At 44.4% G+C, this 19,908-nt stretch overlaps 1 protein-coding gene across 1 annotated transcript in view; it reads right to left on the reverse strand.

The window, feature by feature from the left end:
- Positions 1-12,723: 12,723 nt before the first annotated feature.
- The window catches only part of Katnal1 (katanin catalytic subunit A1 like 1), a 53,037-nt gene continuing 45,852 nt past the window's right edge, over positions 12,724-19,908 (reverse strand). Inside the window, exons 10-11 of the mRNA XM_028779779.1 lie at positions 15,247-15,373; positions 12,724-13,187 (exon numbers count right to left, since the gene is read on the reverse strand). Of these exons, the coding sequence (XP_028635612.1) occupies positions 12,989-13,187; positions 15,247-15,373 (326 nt within the window). The 3' untranslated portion in view covers positions 12,724-12,988. The remainder of the gene's footprint in view (positions 13,188-15,246; positions 15,374-19,908) is intronic.

Consider the following 19,908-nt stretch of genomic DNA (forward strand, 5'->3'; position numbering starts at 1 on the left):
CACATAGCATAGCAAGTAATATGCATATACACATAGCATAGCAAGTACATATGCATATACACATAGCATAGCAAGTACATATGCATATGTGCATAGAATAGCAAGTACATATGCATATACGCATAGCAAGTAATATGCATATACACATAGCATAGCAAGTACATATGCATATATGCATAGAATAGCAAGTACATATGCATATATGCATAGCAAGTAATATGCATATACACATAGCATAGCAAGCATAGTATGTATTCACACACAATGAAATGCTTATCTCAATTATGTCTAATTTAATTCTCTCTTAAAATGAGGGAACAATGATTGTTTAAAAACAGAATCTGTCAGATGGAGACCGATGTGGAGAAATGCTCCCACTGTTACAGGGTTTTGTTGCCAAAAACGTAGAGTCTCCTATTAAAACTCTTAATACGGCAACTTACGGTTGAAGCAATTTTCCTATTTGTTGAAAAAAAAAACCTTTAAAGGAAGAGGCTTGGTGGATTTTGCACTGTTAGTACAAAACTTCGACCTTCCAATTAATGAGAAGTGGAGCAGAGGAGCAGCAAGGAAAACTTGAAAGTTAAACAAAAAATTCCTGCATAATTAGTGGGCACGGCTCACAATGAAGCTCATTAAAAAATTGATCTCACCCTGAAGCGAGGAATAAAACTGGCTTTCCAGAGTTGAGCAAAGATGGGGGGGGGGGTGCGGGAGGGTGCGGAGAAGACGGCTGATGGGTATGGGCCTGGAGCTGCATAGGCGAACACACGGCACATTCTAAAGCCCACAAGTACAACTACAGGTGATAACGGGTGATGCCACTTCCAGTCACTGGCAGAGAGGATTCCTAGTGTTCCTGACCCAAAGAAATGCTTGAAAATGATGCTCAGGACTAACAATTGCAGTCCATGATTTCTGTCCGGACCTTGACACTTGTAAAGTTAACTTTCTGAGCAGTAACAATCACTGAGATTAAGCGCTGGAATAAACAAAATCAGTGTCCCCAAATTGTTACCGACCCACCCCCCAAGCAAATGAAACACATTCAACCCCATGGCTTTTAGCACAAACTATTCACCATTTTTATAAAGGTTTTGTGTCAATAAGGTTTTCAGTGTTCACCAGTCTAATTGTTAACATTCCTAAGCTGTGTTTTTAGAAATGATATACAAATGCTGTCAGTTACAAAAGTCCTATAAGCCATCAATAGATTAATGGGGGTGTGGGGAGGGGTAGATGTTTGTGTATGTTGGGGTGGTGCTGTGAGTCAAACCAGGGCCTTGAACACAAAGGGGCATCATCTAGCACTGGGCTTTATCCCTGGCTCTCTGCTCTTCCACGAGGTCTCACTGTACAGTGTTGTCTTTTTTTCCTGGATCTCCCCATATAGCCCGAGCAGGCCTTGAACCCTTGAGCTCCTGAGTGCTGACATTGGGAAGATATACCAGCACATACCTGGCTGCAGTTCACTCACGTTATACCTGGTTGGAAGCACTGTCAAAGCTGGGGCAGACTTTCCTAGGCTAGGGAAGAGGGCTGGCATGCTCCAGCCCCATGGACACAGGGAAGGGGACTGACAGCCATAGCTGGGAGAAAGTAGTTTCTACAAATACTGCTCTCCATACACCTTAAAATCTGTGTGTTTCTTTTGTAAAATTATCACATAGGGAAGTACAAAGTAAGTAAAGTTGTTTTAATTTCAACCAAGTCTAAGGGCTAATTCTTAAATTAGCCTCTCAGTATAGTCTTAGGAAAACATTACGAGAGCCCTTTGTGGCACAAACCAGTGAGTCTCTGCGAAGCCCAGTTACTCTGAAAGGCACCCAAAAGATGTATCTGCTAAATAAATCCTAGAAAAAATTAGTTATTAAAGGTAGGGGTTGCCTGGGTGCATCCTATGGTTGGTGGATGCACACTTCACGTTTCCCCACCAGAACTGTTGGAAATCTCACCATTCTCCGTTGTTCTGAGAGGTCTAGCTGCTCAAGCAAGCCCCTTTCTGTTGCTATGCTGCTGCAGCTCTCTCCCGAGTCCCTGTGGCTTATGACAGTCTGTCCAATTAGCTGTCGGCGGGCATGCTTCCTTTTACCTCTGCTGCAATGACCTTACTTATTCTAAGAAGACTCCATACCATTAACTGGTTTAATCAGAGCTAAACAGAAAGCTGGTCTCAAAACCCCACTGCTAGGCAACGCGGGAACCTGCTGAACTAAATCTCCGGTGGAGAATATTTCTGAAATACAGACGTGGACAATTATTGCGACTTCACAATAAATTATTAATTTGGTTGAGAATAATATCTTGTAAAAAGTTACAGGAAAAGTTGAGAACTGCAATCTGAAAAATCACCAATCTAAAACTTTTGAGAACAGACATGATGCTCTATCCAGATTCTGGACCATTTTGGATTTCAGAATTGAAATTGGTAAGAACTGTGCAAATACCCCCAAATACAAACAACTCCAAAGTCTGAATCACCTTTGGTCCTAAGCATTTTGGATGAGGGGATACACAACCTACACAGGGAAAACTAAGTTAGTCTATCAGAATTCATTTCTCATTTCTTGAGAAGACAGGGTCTCAGGCACCCTGGCCTCAAACTTGTTTGTAGCTCAGGGTGATCCTCCTGCCTCCTCTACCTTCTGAGCCCTGGGATTATAGGCCTGTTTTCTTGTAGTACTACAGAATTAAATCAGAGCTTCACGGGTGCTAGGCAAGCGCTCTACCAAACTGTGCTGCGTCTCCAGCCCCTACCTGCTGAATTTAAATGAGTGTCTTTTCTGGTATATCTGAATGTATGATGAAGACTATAACTCCAGCGTGCATGATGGGTAACTAGTTTAGTGTACATGCTTGAACGGTTCCCCTCCACTGAGTGTGAGAGGCAGCGAGTGCTCTCCTTCAAAGGTACATTTTGCAAGTCCTTTGCTGGTATCTGCTTTTCAAAGCAGAGAGGGAAGCCAGTTCTCACCGTGAAATCAGACTAATTTATTATCCTCAATCCGGAGCTAGCTTAGACTTCAGCTCCGTTAGCGTAAACTGAGCTAAAATACTTTATCCACATCTATCAAGGGAGAAAAAGTTTAAGATTAGGGAAGAAGGCTTTTAAAGGCTAACAGACTTCATGAGAAGGGTTCTTACGACTTTGTAGAAAACAAACCGCTCTTAAAAAACAACTTTGATGAGTTAAGTGCAAAATGAATGAGAAACATATGGGTTATATTTCCCTTAAGACGGGCGAGGGTTTAAACACTCGAGGGAATGTGTTTGCAAAGTGTGTCTGAGGAGTGTTACAAAACAGATTTCAAAATGCTTGAAAAATACCCCGCAGTAGCTAACCAACCTCAGCTGGGTCACAATAGTTCAGCCGCCCTAACTGCATAAGCGCAAGCACCGCCGTCCGAGATTTATGTTATGGAAGGGTAGTCATACTGTGGTTGGTTATTTGTTTAAGAAATTACTGAAGAAGTGCTAACTGAAAGACATCTGGAGTAGTCGGCGTGAAACTGGGCTGTGGAGTGGAGCTTCAATGGTGCCCAGTAGCTGAGGATAAACATACATGCAGCCAGGAGAATGGGGCCGAGCCTCTGAGTGTGCAACTCCTGGAGAGCTGGACCACTTATGGGAGGCTCTAAATGCATTTCCCTGAAGCTCTCAGGATGCTTAGTTTATCCCATCAAGCCTTGCGCTGAAAAATAAGACCCATGCACATGCCCTCTGGAGTGCCTGAATTCCCCACCCCCATCGCTAGGGTAAAAAGCAACAGGATATGCTATGACACTCTCTATAAATGTCCTGGTAACCGTGCCCTGCCCAGAAGGGAAGGTGAGTGGTTAAAAAACCTCAGAAGGCAGAGCAAATCTGGCAAGAAACTTTTGTATATGATTAGCTTTGCTCAGAGCAATCTGGGGTCTAACTGGAGCTAGGCTGGATTGTGATCCATCCGGCATAAGACCCAGGTCACTCTACAGCCTGTCCCCTCTTCTGCAGAAGGCTGAGTAGGAATCTAATAACAATAAATGTATCTCAAATATACTTGGCATTGCGAATGCTATCTTCATTTCTTCCAGGCCAGTGTCTTGTATTTCTTAACTATTGCCAACTTGAAATAATCAGCTCTTCACCTCCGATCCAAAATGCTCCAGAATCGGAATTCAAGACAAGATACCGCAAGTAAAGACCACCACACCCAGCCTACTGACAGGGCACAGTCAAAATAAAGGTCGAATAAACATACCATGTAAGATTACCTTCATTATAACATCTATAACAGACATATAAAACAGACTCTTAGCTTAAACTTTGGTCCCAGATTCAAGACATACAAGACATATTCCCAAGTTCCAAAGTGGCCAGACTCTTAAGCACTTCTGGTTGCCAGCATGTTGAATAAGGAGAACTCGAGCTGGGCAGGTTACAAACATTTTGCTCTCTGACATGTGACTTGCTTTCACTTCACAGTGAGAAATGCACACATGTTGATTCCTAGATTAGAAGATCACTGAAAATCGCCAGTCAACTCTTTACCTCAAAGAAAGATGTTTGGACCATCATTGGCTCCTGATTTGAGCTCTGGGTAATGGTGAGTTGGGAGAGATAAGGTTAGGAAAGAGACCATAAAGGGGACAAAAATTGCTTCCTTTCCCACCTGTTTGCGGAGCAGAAGGAGAACCAGCCAGGTGGGAGAGGGAAACCCTGTTCCTCTGTTAGGAAGGAAGTAGAGGATGCAGACAGAAGGATCCAGCAATGCTCACAGCATTCTCAGTTTCTCAGGGGAAACCCTCCAGCAGTGAACTCTGCTCTGCCCCAATCCCTCTCACAAGCTGCACTGGTCCTGGGCCCTAGACAAAGGAGAAAGCACTAGTGGACAGAGTGGGACAACTTGGCCCTTCCTGGCCTCTTCTAGTTTGGTACCACTTACCCAAGTCTTTTCTCGTCTACACTTCAGAAGGGTAAAACCACACTTGCAGCCACAGGAAGTGAGAAAACTGGGGCCACAGAACTATTTCCAGGCACCTTCCAAGCTGCAAATATGACCCAGTTGTGTGGCAATGTAGCTATGTGCAAATCCCAACTTCACACTTTGGCACCCAGAGTTCTTATGGAACTTACGTGTCTTTGTTTCTCTTTTGTGGTTTTGATAAGAAGACTCTGCCAAGAGCCACATAAGGGAGAACAGTTTATTCCGGCTTACAATTTAAAAGTCAGCCCATCGCGGTGGGGCAGTCACAGTAGCAGAGGTCACATGGCTGACCACGCAACATCCACAATCAGAAAGCAAGGAGGGACGCATGCGTGCTAGTGGCCCACTCACTTTCTCTAACAGAGTCCAGCATCTCTGCACAGGGACTGGTCCAGCCCACAGTTAAGATATATCTTTCTACATCAATTGACATAAAGAAGAAGACTTCCCAGACATTCTCAGACACTAACATTAATCTAGATACTTCCTCACAGGTATGCCAGAAGCCTGTCTCCTAGGTGACTGGAGATCCTGTCAGAAAGATGATTAACACTAACCATCAGGCAGAACCACAGAAACTGGAGAAATGACATACAATTCGCACACCCAAACCTCACCTCTCTCTGCCTCCAAACAGCTTGGTCTCAGTCAGCCTAGCAATGGCTTCACCAACCAGGGAACTGCAGCCTGGAAATGGAAGAAAGGTCATTAACATCATACAGACTGCTAGGAATATCTGAAAAACAAATGCCAACAAAGTAGTTGGTGTCCGTAATTCTGCTCCACAAAGAAAAAGATAAATTAAACTTTCCATTTAAGAAGCCAGAGAAAGAGTGTGCTACAGCCAGGCCCTGGTCATGGCTCATTAGACATCAGTGGGCGGGGCTGAAGAGGGGCTCAGCAGTTAAGAGCCCTAGCTGTTCTTCCAAAGGACCCAGCTTTCAGTTCCCAGCACCCACGTGGTAGCTCACAACCATTTGTAACTCTGTTTCCAAGGGATCCAAAATCATCTTCTGGCCTCCTCAGGCACTGCATGCATGTAATACACACACATAAATGCTGGCAAAATGCTTCTACGCATAAAAGAGGTTTAAAAATGAATGAGCATATGGAAAGACGCCCAGCATCAGCTGTCATTAGGGACAAGCAAATTAAAACAGCAATTACACACTTACCAAAATGGTGAGACCCACACATCTACCTCCACCAAACACTGGCAAGAGTTCAGAGCAAGGGGGAACACATAGTCTCTGCTAGTGTGAGTTCAAGATGCCCTTGGCCTTGTAGGAAGATAGCATTGTAGTTTCTTATAGATGTAAAAACAATCTTAACCATGCTCCAGGGACCATAGTTGGAGGTATTTACTCCAAGGAGCTAAAGAACTTAATGCGCACCCAGAAACCATGCGGGACTGTTGTAAATATGCAAGCGTGGTTTACAGCCATTGTATCATAACTGCTGAAGCTCAGAAGCAGCTGAGATGCCTTTCCGGAGGTAGCGAATAAACAAAGTGTGGTACTGGATCCATACAGTGGAGTAGCATTTGATGAAGCCACAGAGAAATGTGAGAGGTGTCACTGCCCCATGGATGACTCCCTGAAGTCTGAAAGGCTCCAACTATACTGGAGACCTGGAAAAGGCAAAGCTACAGGGACAGAAGAGTATGGCAAGAGGGCCTGGGAGGTGGAGAGAGGGCCCGGGAAGGAGGGGAGGGGACCTGGGTGGTAGCAGCCCCAGATGGCCCACAGGATTTTCAGGGCAGTGAAATGATTGTCCATGAAACAGTTCTGGTAGGTACACACATTATGCTCTTGTCAAAATCTAGAACACTACCCAGACTGAGCCCCACGGCAAGCTGTGGACTTTCCTACAGGAGCACTTGTACCAAATCAATGCAATATTAATACAGGAGAGGCGGGGGTTCTAGCGAGGGAGTATGGGAAATGTAAAAACCACTTCTGTTTGTGTTTTCCTTAAAGTTCTCCTTTTAAAAAAAAAAGTCCAATAGTTCAAGAAATGGCTTTTGGTAGTATCATAAAACAAGACTCGTGATATGGAAAATTCATCATACGGAATGTTCACTATGTAATAGTACCACATAAATATTCATTAAAAGAGTTAATTGGAGAATCACATACATTTACCACATCAACCTTAAAATTATTTGTAAATTGCACAGAAAACAAAATACCAAGTTGACAAGATGTGATTTCACGAGCGAAGTCTAAAAAGGGTCGTGGTGGCTAGGGAGGGGTCTGTGGTTCCCCCGGGAGCAGGAAGCACACATCACTATACGGCAGAATCGAGCTCCATGAAAAGCCGTCAGCAGTCAACTCTCCGGAAATTTCTTATAATATTACAACTTATACTAACACAGCAAGGCTCAAGCATGAAATGTGAGAGAAACACATTTAGCAGATACAACTTAGAAACATCTTTTTATTTAAATTGGCTTCAGATACTGGATGGCAAACACTGGAAGCAAAATCTTAGAGGCACACCTACAAGCCATTCTGTCGTGTAGGGGTCCCACCGGACATGGCGTCCACAGAGTGTCCACCGAGGGAAGGTGGTACGTGTGAACACGAGTGTTTTTATAAAATGCTGAGGTTCTCAGGGGGTGGACAGAGGAACTGTTAGGCTCCACACGTGTCATGCCACCGTGTTGGTTTGTATTTACAGAACCCTGAGAAACCAGTAGACTGTGTGCTGTATGTGAACCTGCTCCTCAGGGTGAATTACATTCAAATAAAGGCTGGCCACACACTTCACTGAGGGTCACACCTTTAAAGGCAAGCTGTTCTCTGTGACTTCAGCCTGATTTACATATTTATTTCTAGACTAGCCAGGGGCTACAAGTAAGACCCTGTCTCAAAATAATACTAATACTACTAATCTTACACTTCCAGTTTAGAATTGTGACGTTACCAGGAGGAGGTAAAAGCAGCAGAGAGGGCAGCGCTTGAAGAACAGATCTGAAGAGATGAGGAAGAAATGCCTAAAACTAGGTTGGGATCCTCCCGAGGGCGAGGGCATGTGTACTTGGGAGTACAGGGAGCGGGGAGAGTACAGCACAGAGAGAGGAGAGAGAGAGAGAGAGAGGGAGGGAGGGAGGGAGGGAGGGAGAGAGGGAGGGAGGGAGGGAGAGAGAGAGAGAGAGAGAATAGCAGAGTGAGCATGAGAGAGAGAATAGCAGAGTGAGCATGGGTGTGCGTTCTCTTCCTTCTTCCATACAAGGCCCATGTCCCTGCATCAACCCCCATTTGTGGTCCCAGACATAGCAACCCCATACCACTAAGTACTACCACTAGTGTCACCACTAGAATTAAGCCAATATTCAGGTTTTAATTTTGTTTTTAGTTTTCTTAAGGTGTGGGAAAATCAAAGCAGACATGGTTTCATAACATCCTCTTAATATGTTTTTATTAACAAGGCACCTGAAATGAGAAATATCATCAAAACTACAGTTTTCAGAGAGAAAAAAAAAACTAGCAAAAATTCAACTAAGTAAATGTGTAAAAATATATTACCATACAGATCTAATATTTTAAATACTCAGTTTCCACATTAAAAAACAATATCAAAAGCAAAATGACCCAAAGATTAAATAAATAAGAAAAGCCTAAATTAAAGGCATAAATAAGTAAACTTGTAGTAATTACAACGAGGTAAGTAACTGCGGAGATGATCAGTACCGACGAGCGATGAGCGGTCCAGTGAGGGTTAGTTCACCCTCCTCCACCCCCACGAGCGGTCCAATGAGGGTTAGTTTGCCCCAATGCGTCCTTCAACTTGGACTTATTTTCTTCAGTTGTGATGGACTCTTATGATTGGCATAAGTGTTATGTGCGTCACACATTTAAAACATTGTACATTCAAACTTTAAGCAACAAAACAAAGATATGAGAAAGTTGGAAAAGTCCTGATTCTGTCCTCATTCGTCGCAGTTAGATCTTTTCTTAGAAAAGGCCGAGTCATACCTAACATTTTATCCCAAAGCACGAAGCATACCCTAGCTGTGATCTATATTTAATAAGAGAGCAGAGAAAATGTACTATTATGAGGGAAAATAAAGACAAAAGAAGACCACACTAAGGAGGCCAGAGCCACGCCCACTATGCAAATGACAGGCCTAACTCCCGCCTGCATCTCAAGCGGGGCGAGGAGGAGGATAACAGGGCAGATTCCTGCACAGTGTATCCAAGGAAGGAAATCTCATGAACTCAGATACCTAAGACCTAAGAAGATTAATACTCCCCACAGAGTCACAATACACACAGGGATAAAGAGTGACAATTAATACTGTAAACTGGGCTTACACCTACGCTCCTGGGTGGCTGCTCGTTTTAGGGCTCTGTGTACCTGCTTGCCTGCTTTTGGGTGCTGGTTTCTCTACTCCACCCCACTTTTTGAACTACCTGAAAGTTAAACAGCTATGTGACTGAACTGTGAACCGGGCTCTCCTGCAAAGGCCCCCTGGCAGGATGCTCCCACAGTGTCTGGTATTTCTGATGACCATGTGTCTGCGTCACTCTGCAGAATGATCAAACTGATTGGGTGAAAGGCCTGTGATGTCGCCTGTTTCTAAGCTGAATAACTAGGAGGCCACAGCTTCCCTTAAGGAGCCATTTGTCAGAAACATTTTTACCAATATTATCTTACTTCCTTTTAAAAAGAGATTATGGAAGTAAAACTTTTGCAGCAAACACATTAGCTGCGTATACACTTATCATAATTACTCATGTAATTATGGCACAAAAATGATAAAGTGGGTGCATTAAAATAGATCTTTAATCGTTTTATTTTGAATTGTGTGTTTAAACAAGCAATTGTTTGATTGTTTAAACCAATTGTTTAATTGTTTAAAACTTCTCATTTTAAAGCCAATCAAAGGTTTTTTTGTTTTGTTTTTTGTTTTCTTTTTAAAGCAGACGAGGAAACCCTTTTTGTATATTCTCTTCCCCAAACACATAGACGGTCATCTCCCCATTTTTGAGCTAAACCCTTGCTTCAGTAGCAGAAGCCAGGACTGACAGTTACCAGAGAAAATGTCCAGCCAGAGTTTCAGAGTCCAGCGCAGCTTGGCAAATCACACACCTCCATCCACTGTGTACACAGAGGGTGACCAGCACAGTGTGCCCATGACAGGACTATCCATGACGCTCCTGTCAAACAACTACACACAATCCCTGTGCTGTGCTCCAATGTTCCTGTTTCCCAAGGAAGTAGAACCGACTACTCCTACTGTGATAACACATCTGCTTTACAACCCAGAGCAGCAAGGAAAACAATCCTACTGTGTGCAAGGTAACATGCCTCTTGCCGCCATGACAGTGTACGGACAGCACATCTTACAAGAGAGCGGTCTTTTGCAGATCTGTGCAGGGGTTTAAGACGAGCAAACTTTGCTGTCCATAACAGCATATGAAGAGGGAAGAGATGGAGGGAGCACATCTGACTTACTAACTACAGACCACCACCTACCTTAGGATAGACCCAGGGCTGCACTGCGGGCGCATGAGGACTTCAGAAAAAATAGGTTTATGCAAGAGAAGTAATGCCAAAGCCAGAAAAGGTCTACCAGCCAGCAGGGTTATAGAGAAGGTCTTTCTTTCTGTCTCTCTTCTCTCTCTCTCTCTCTCTCTCTCTCTCTCTCTCTCTTTCTCTCTCTTTCTTTTCTTCCTTCCTTTCTTTCTCTTTCTTTTTTAAGAGGATTTGAGTGGGATCGTTTCTTTCTGTTTGACTTTTGAGACAGGGCCTTGTTATTCCATACAAGCTGGCTTCAGACTACGTGCATGCATGTGCGTGTGCATGTGCGTGCACGTGTGTGTATGTGATATTTTCATCATCCTTTCAGCAGTTGGAGGACATTTGGGTTGTTTCTGCTTCCTACTGATCCTCCTGTATCAGCCTTCCACATTAATTATTTATTTTAAACGTTTATAAATAATCAGGTGTAGTGCCTGGAGTCCCAGCTACTCCAGGAGCTGAAACAGCTGGTCCCAAGGGCTGAAGACCAGCACTGGCAACAAAGTAAGACCCTTCCTCAAAATAAATAAAAGCAAGTTTGTTCATGGAAGGTAAAGTCTCACAGTCTAATTTTTCAAAATTAGTCCCATTATAATAAAATGATGTCTTTTGATTTGAAATTTTATAATCTGTGTGACAGGACCTGTGTACTGTGGGATGCTCTCCTCTGGACCCCAGGTTAGGCACAGATCACACCCAAACACCTACGTCCAAGCACAAGCCAGATGCAAAAAGATCCTTTATTAAGCAAGGCAGAGAGACAAGGTGGCTGAGTCTGAGTTACACAGAAACAACAGTAAATAGTTTTGCAAGTGTTAATTTTAAGAGGAAAAGGGGTAGTTCTGTCTTAGAATGAGCTATAATGTGCTGGTAAGATCTGATTGGGTTAGGTTAGCCAAAATAATGAAGTCTGATTGCTGGACCTTGGTGTTCAGTCTCAGGAATGAGTCAGTGGCCAAATACGGGGCCAGACCCTGATAGCGAGCTTCAGGAACGAGACCTAACAGCTCAGCTAGAAGAGAAGGGTAAAGGGCAAAACCTGTCAGTGCCATGTTTGTCATGCTCTGGCCTGTGTTTGTCATGGTCCAGCCTGCTAGACCCCTTCACTCTGTCTCAGAAGAAAGGGGGCAATTTATAGTAACCAGATGAATCCACGAGTTTAAAGCGTCGGGTTTATGTTTCCTGAAAAGAGCATGGTAGATTTATAGGTTTTAGTAAGAAAAAGAGGTCAAATATCTTAAGCAACATACTAGGAGTTTTTAAAAGTACCTCTAAGGTGTATATAGAATATAGTTTTAAAATAGGCTTGAGAGTCGGAATATTATTAGACAAGCTTTTAAAGTCAATGAAAGCATTGCCTGCTGATCCAGAAGGGGCAGGCATAATTAATTACAGAGGATGAACATCAGGGCCCAGTGCGTGTGACCACACTCATGCGGCTCCCTTTCTGAGATCCTCCTTCCCGGCTAACTCCACGTCTGATGAGCTTGGCAGATGTCTGCTCTGGTGCCACTGCAGGTACAAGTTCATAGATGCTGTGTGTGGGGCTGCAGGGATGGCTCAGCCATTATATAGAGGACCTGGCTTTGGTCCCCAGCATCTACATAGTGGCTCACACCTGCTATAATTTCAGAACCAGGGGAGCCAATGTCCTCTTCTGGCCTCCTCAGGCACTGCATGCATGCAGGCAAAATACTCACATGCAAAAGAGGGGGAAACGGTTCTTTTGCATTAGCCTAGGAGACTAGTCTTGTCTAGAATCAGATTACTGACCTAACAGCAAAGTCAGACTCTACAGAAGCATACAGTATTGGAGGTGAGAAAAAGCAACAGCCATAGTGATCTGGGCAGAGTGGTGTGAGAGCTTCAAGGGTAAAGGCTGCTGCTCAGCGTAAGGACTCTTATCATCGCTCCAAGGGAAGTACGAGAGGCCCAGCACAGTGACTACAGGCCAGGGAAAAGAGACTTGGCAAATGTCTAAGGAGCCATTGGTCAGAGACTTTTCCCTGATGGACATAAGGCAGCAGCTAACAGAGGAACTGGTAAGCTAAGAGCAATGAGTATACTAACTACACATTAGACTCTAACAGGAAGTATTACGTTCTACAGAGTTAAAGATCATTTCCTAAAGAATTCACGATCATCCCACTCAAAGTGACAATTCCAAACAAACAGTCAATGCAAGTGTGTGCATGAAAACTCAGTCAGTGCTTTGTAAACAAGGCCTCCCCGCACAGAGCCGCCCCCTTCAGCCCGGGCCATTGGCTTGCTTATTCTGTACCACCAGTGTAAGGCGTGGTAGCCCAAAGCCAGCAGACTCTATGAGCGTCTCTTGTTTCTCAACTACATTTCTCTGTACCTCTAGACATTTTTGTTTTGTTTTGGCCTTTAAGTGAAGATTTCTCTGATTAAAAATTCCAGATTTTTTTTTTAATTTCAGGAAATTCTTCTCATTTCATAAACAAAACTCCCAGAAATGGAAGAGCTGATCAATCACGCAGACCCGAACTCAACCATCCATTTTTCGTACTTCTCCAGGTCTGCCGCAGAGACAGACTTGGCGATTTTCTTAAGTGCCAACTCCAAGTCCCCTCTGGTGACAGGCATCTGCAGCTCCTCCTTGGACAGGGCCCGGATCTCTTCTGGACTCAACCCATTGATGCGTCGCCTCATCGCCATCAGAGAAGCGTCCCTGGAACCACAGGCAGAGGAGTCAGCAGCCATTTCTGCTCCTGCTCGCAACAAAGTTACCACAAACACTCAGAGGACTATGTTATATGTTCTTTCGTGAGACCACTTAGAAGTCTCCAGTCACATCCTGAAGCTTCAGGAGAGATTCAAAACCAACACAAGAACTGGATCCTGCTGGCTGATCCTGCTGGCTATCTAAGCATGAAGACCAGGGGTTCAATTCCCAAACCCCCCAAAATGCTGCACATATTGGCACATGTTTGTCACTGTAGGCCTAGGGAGGTGAAAACAGAAATGTCTGGGGCCTGTTGGCCAGCTATCCTAGCCTACTTGACAATCTTAAGGCCACTGAGAGACCTTGTCTCAAAAACCCAGGGTGATGCCAGGGATAGTGGTACACAGAGTTAACCAAGTACTCAGAAGGTAGAAATCAGCAGACTTCTATGATTTTGAGTCTAACTTGGTTTACATAGCCAGCTAGAGATACACAGTTGAGACCCTGCAAAAACAAAAAGAAACCCACCCCTATTTACCATATAAACAAAATCAGATGGCCAGCACCTGAGAAACAACATCCAAGATTGATCTCTGATCTCCAAGTGCACACATGTGCACAGGTATCTGCATACATTCATATACCTGCAAAACACACACACAGACACACAGACACACACACACAGACACACATACACAGACACACACACACACACCCCAAAACAGGATAGGAGTTGAAAAGTACACTATCACAGAGGCCTGGGGCAAGCTCAACTAGTACTTAGTTTTCTTCTCTGTGCCTCATAAACAACCTAGAAGTTTAGGAAGAGGAAATCAATTTTGGAATACAGAATTGCGGACCTGGGATGAACATCTGGCTAATGTTAAAATGATTCAAGTCTACAGCCAATAAGTCAGTGTACAGCCTAGGCAAATGGAGTAAAGGCAGGGATATGAACATCTCCAAACACAGGTTGCCTCAGGGGATGTCTGTGGGATGCTTCTCCTGACCAACTGTGTTCTCATCAAGACCTACCAGGAAGGGCAAGGCAGTCACACCTTCAGGTCTGCCAGTGTTTTACTACAGAGACTGTGTTACTTATGGTGAGCATGTGGCCTCTAGCCTCAAATGCACCCATAAAAAACACTAGCAGAAAACACAAGAGAGACAGATGCTAAAGCTTTAAGGGAAAGCGTGGAGCCCAAGTATCCAGACTTCTCCATGTAAGAACTAAGTTCTCTTTTTCCAGTCATGTATCTAAAATCACAAAGTCCTTAAAGTGGAAGGGAACTGAAAACTGTGTCTCTTCCATCGATGAAACCGATCAACTTTGTCCATCCTCATGTGGTCCAAATTTGCCCAATAAAGCTGCACACTACTGCTTCCATGGCTGTGCTCCACCCTAAAGCTGATTAGCCAGGGGTTGCTCAGCTACTTGTGCCAAGTAAGACACAGTGTTTCTGTGGAGCACTTGACCAGCACTTGCGAAACCCAAAGAGAGTGTCCGTAATCTTAGCATTTCTGAGACAGAGGCAGGAGGAGCATGAATTTACAGACAGTCTGGACAGCAGAGGACCTGGTATCAAGAATTGAGCAAGAGAAAGCAAAAGTTATTATATTACATATGTGTTTGTCAAACAATCAATCAAGGTGTATATTACGGGAGAACATCTATATTGTATTACACATGTATGTCTTTAGAGCTGACCATCTGTGCACTGCACGCGGGAACTGTCCCTGCTCTTAGCACTCCTTGGCTGCCTGCTGCTGTCTCGGGCTGCTGAGTTTGGCGGCCTGGGTGTTAGCATGGCTGCTGTTGCTCACGTGTAGGCAGTCAGGTTGGGGAAAGGAACGTGAAGAGAGAACAGTGCAGTAATTACATTATAATCTCAAAAAAAATTTAAAAAAGAAATAAAACTACTTGAAAAGAAAAAAATAAGTGCAAACCTTCAGGAAACAGGGTACTACCTTCAGGTTTGAGGCTAATGTCACTGACTTTAAGACCAGCCTGTCCTGCACACCTAGAACTAACGTGGGGGCTCAGCCACAGGTCACCAAGACACACCTGCAGATGTTAGTTATGTCAGCGCCTGAGTAGCCCTCAGTCTTGTCTGCGATGTCCTCCAGGTGGATGTCCGGATCCAGCTCCACCTCCCGGAGGCTGATCTTCAGGAGCTCCGCTCTTCCTTTTGCTGTTGGAAGATGAAACGTCTTATGTAAACATACTCCTGTTTCTAACATCCAGGAAAGGAAAGCACTGTAAAGAACAGACCTAGACGGCAAGGCCCCTTCTCTTTGCCACACAATGCGGTCTCGCTACTTTCTGTATGTGCTCACTGAAACCTGATGGGACTTTATTCTCCTTATAGATGCCAGATGCCTGCTGTGAGAACCACAGCTCTGAGCTCTCTACGGAAGATATAAACACTGTCTTCAAGCACCAGAACTGCTTCTAAGTAAAGATATCTGGGGGATGCAGCAGCAGCTCAGCAGTCAAGAACACTGGCTGCTCTTGCAGAGGTCCTGGACTCAATTCCGAGCACCCACATGCGGCTCACACCATCTGTAACTCCAATCGCAGGGGATCTGACGCCCTCTTCTGGCTTCTGTAGGCATTGCAATGCATGTGGTTCTAATACATGCTGGCTAAATACCTATACACATAGAATTATTTTTAAAACAGAAAAACTATTTGGTTTAGTTTCTCGAAAGAGACAGAATGAAGTATAACTTCTCAGAATAACCATGTTAAAATGTTAGGATGACAGATTTAAGGAGCTCTTGTCCATGGTTCAGAAAAGCTTCTAAGACTTAGCAGTGAGCACAGACAGCTCCAGAGTGAGGATTCTACTTAGAGCGCTAGTCCAGGGTACTTGGTGTCAGCATGGTTTCCTTCCCATGCTGGCGCAGATGTTGTTCTATGCTGAGCCACTTGGCATTCCGTTGCTGTAGTCTGAGGTAGACCTGCTTGAACAAAACACTATGACAGGCCCTGACAGGTTTGCCTGGGTCTCTCTTTCCTAAGACACAAAATAAAGTTAATTTTCCTCAACTATTATTTTAAGAAATTTTAAATGTACAGGAAAAAAAAAACCCTTTACATCTCTTCACAATTCACTGGGGGCTAACAGTACCACTTGAGCTCCTTATATCTCCCCCTACACACACACACACACACACACACACACACCCTTGTGATTTGAGAGCTGGCTGCAGGTACCATTATACCCACGCGCCCATGAGGAGCACGCATTTCCTGAGAACAAAGACATATATCCATACTTTTCACTATTATCAGGACATACAACAGCAGGGTTGGTAAGTACCTGAAACACAACTCAAAGTGCAGCGCCCCTGTCTGCCCGGCTTCCTGGCATCTACTCCGTCACATCCGAGGCTCATACCACACCTCAGAATTGTCTCTCATTAGAGTCCACCCCTACCTGTTTATCTTTATTAGTTTTATCTTTCATGACACTTACAATTCTTCCCCAATTCCTAACATCAAAGAATTTCCGCAAAATGTCTCAAGAGGTCTGTTTACAGAATGGTAAGACAGGAGATGTTCTGGAAGAGCAGCAGGGTGGGAAGAGTTACTGCTGTCGATTTGTATGACGGCCTGCAGAGCGACAGCATCCTGCCTGCCAGCGAGACTCTCTGGAGAGAACAGATCAGTGGGACAGAAATGGGAGCAAGGTGGGCACTTGGCTCCCAGTGATGGCAGTTGGGTTGGGCAATGAAGAAAAGCAAACCTATCCTCATGGAAAATGAGGTCCGGTTTCCCCCATACACAAAAATCAGTGCCAATGCATTACAAGTAAAATAAATGTAAAATTATATTATTTCAGGAAATAACTAGGGAAACAGTTAATGATCTCAGGGAGCACACTCACGATACAGGTTTTTACAGAGGAGTGCTGGGGCTGGAGAGACAGCTCAGCAGAAAAACTGTTCACTATGAAAGCACAAGAATCCAAGTCTGGATGCCTAGCACCCACATCAAAGTCTGGGAGGGGCAGCATGAGCTTCGAGGCAGACACGGGTCCTGAGGGCTCACTTGCCAGCTGGTCTAGTCAGTCAATGAGCTCCAAGCAAGTGAGAGACCCTGTCTCAAAAAATGAGGAGGGGGACAGAGGAAGACACCCAACACTGACCGCTGGCCTCCAGAGGCATGTACACAGCACTCATGCACACACCATCACATGCATGTGGCTATGCACACACACCACACACACACAAGGGAAGACCTTACCATGCAGAACACGCTTGAATTGGGGACTTCTATTATCACAAGAACCATGCCCCCAAATATTCTTATGCTGAAGTCCTAACTCCAACTCCTTTGGAGTTTGACTGCACTTAGTGACAAGTTTTTTTAAAGATCTCAAAAGAAGTCATGTGACTGTGCCCTAACCCAATGTAACTGGTGTTCTTACAGAGACGTTAGAGCACAGACATACTCAGGAGGGAGGTCACATGTGGATACCAGAGGAAGATGGCATCTACCAGGTAGCATCTTGGAGTGAAAGATGTCTACACAACCTTGATCCTAAGGAAAGCTGAATAATCCTTTGCTTGCTCAGGTGACTTAACAGCATTCATTCTGAGGGACACACGGCTAGTCTATACTATTGGTGATTTCCAGCACAGCCTTGGAGAAGACCTGTACCACAGCATTACTGTAAACAGCAGCTTCAGCTCCTTTCCTTGAGCCTGGACAGCCACTTTAGAAGGAAACACAGTCTTCCCCTGGGTCTACAGATGTCCCATGACTAGGATAGGATGAGAAGGCCTGGCATCTGTCCCTTCATCCTATGTCTGTCCTCCTGGCTGGCTTATCCTCTGGGCAGATTCTACTCACCTTGCACCTAGATAGGCTAAGTATTAGAGAACTATTTTGTCCTCTAATTCAGAGTTAATCTGACAGAGATGTGCCTAGTCTCTCATTCCCCTTCAAGGTAAAGTCCTCTATCAGCCACAATGACCCCCAAGGAACGAAGAGAGGTGGCGCCTGCAGGACCTCGGCCTGTGCCCAGGACTGCCTATGTTCCTCCCTGGGTTCCTCTCTCCTTTGTCACTCCTTCCCTGCATGGAGAACCAGCTCTGTGGTAGAGAAGCTGGCTTTAAGCAGGGCGTCCTCTTCTCCGTTATCCCATTGCTAAATAACAGGGTTTTGTATCTCCGACACTCATGTGTGAGAGCTCTACCACAGCATGCACCCCACACCTTCCATGACACCTTTGTCTTGGACTTTGTGATTTTGAGAACTGTGAGCAAGGGGATGTAAAATTGCAAAAGAAACAAAACTGTTTGGAAATATATTAAGTGATACAATTATGAGGAAAAACAATAAATCATCTTTATAAAAGGAACGACAGCGGTTAGCAGCAGGCCTGGAAGGGAGTGTGCTTGAGAGGACACTCTGGGGACTGCTGAGTTCTGAGTATGTCCTGTCTCTTTCCTAGAAGTGGGGACAAGAGCATTTGACTTGTCAGTTATTGAATAAACAGAGAAAGCTAATAAGTGATTCAGCCCCGAGTTCACGCACACACAGCCGAGGGAGACAAGCCTGCGTGAATCGTCACAGTGGGGAGACAGCAGGCAAGCATTTTCCAGTGCTTGGAAAGAAGAAAAGAAAGGGCACAACTCAGAACTCTGTCCCAAGGTACTGGTTCTGGAGATGGAAATGAGCCTGGGAGCCTTTGGGACAAACACGCTCAGGTCACTGGCACAGAGTTATGACACAGTCACGATGGCTGAGTCTCTTAAGTGAAGTCACTTTAGCTACTGCTCTAGGTAAGATCATCTGGTAAGCTCAACAAGTAATTAAGCACTATTGTAAGAAAAAGAAATGTGGGCTGGGCAGTGGTGGCACACTCCTTTAATCCCAGCACTTGGGAGGCAGAGGCAGGTGGGTTTCTGAGTTCGAGGCCAGCCTGGTCTACGGAGTGAGTTCCAGGACAGCCAGGGCTACACAGAGAAACCCTGTCTCAGAAAAAAAAAATGATGAAGAAAAAGAAATGTGTTTAAGTCATAAGATTATCAAAAGTAGCAGAATAAAAGTAACAGTCGAGGCAGGTGACATATGGCAGGGCCTGTGAGATGAAATTCTACCAATTAATTACATTAGCTAGCCTGGAGGCCAAGTCACAGGAGAGATCAAGTAATATGTTATAGAAGTACAGTTTCAAAATTCATAGGCAAGACTTCCCTTTCTACCCATGGAGAAACAACTGACAAGAGACCTGCCCTCCTATGGTAAACAACTATAAACTTAGGCAAAGTCACGAGGCCTAGTGTTTTCATATCTGGGGGTTCACTTGCTTGTATGTCTATGACCCTGTGTGTACAATGCCTGCAGAAGATAGCTTTGAATCCCCTGGGACTCGAGTTACAGATGGTTGTGAGCTAGCATGTTAGTGCTAGGAATCAAACCAGGGTTCTCTCAAAAAGCAGCCAGCGCTCTTAAAGCACTGGCCATCTTTCCAGCCCCAAGAATTTTAAGATGAGTTTTTTCTTAGTTTTGCCACTGAGTGCCAGCAGGAACATCCTTTATAGGAAAGTAATACCCAGATGTGCTACAATATAAAGCATATGATCTAAATCACACAATGTATTAAGAAACAGAAAAATGCAAATAAATCAAGAAAACTATAAAACAGTGAATAGAAACAGGGTTGTCTAAAGGTCAGAATGGCTAACATAAAGTAGGAAGTGGCAATCTAGT

Source organism: Grammomys surdaster, unplaced genomic scaffold, assembly GCF_004785775.1.
Source record: "Grammomys surdaster isolate TR1022 unplaced genomic scaffold, NIH_TR_1.0 362, whole genome shotgun sequence".
Classification (NCBI taxonomy): domain Eukaryota; kingdom Metazoa; phylum Chordata; class Mammalia; order Rodentia; family Muridae; genus Grammomys; species Grammomys surdaster.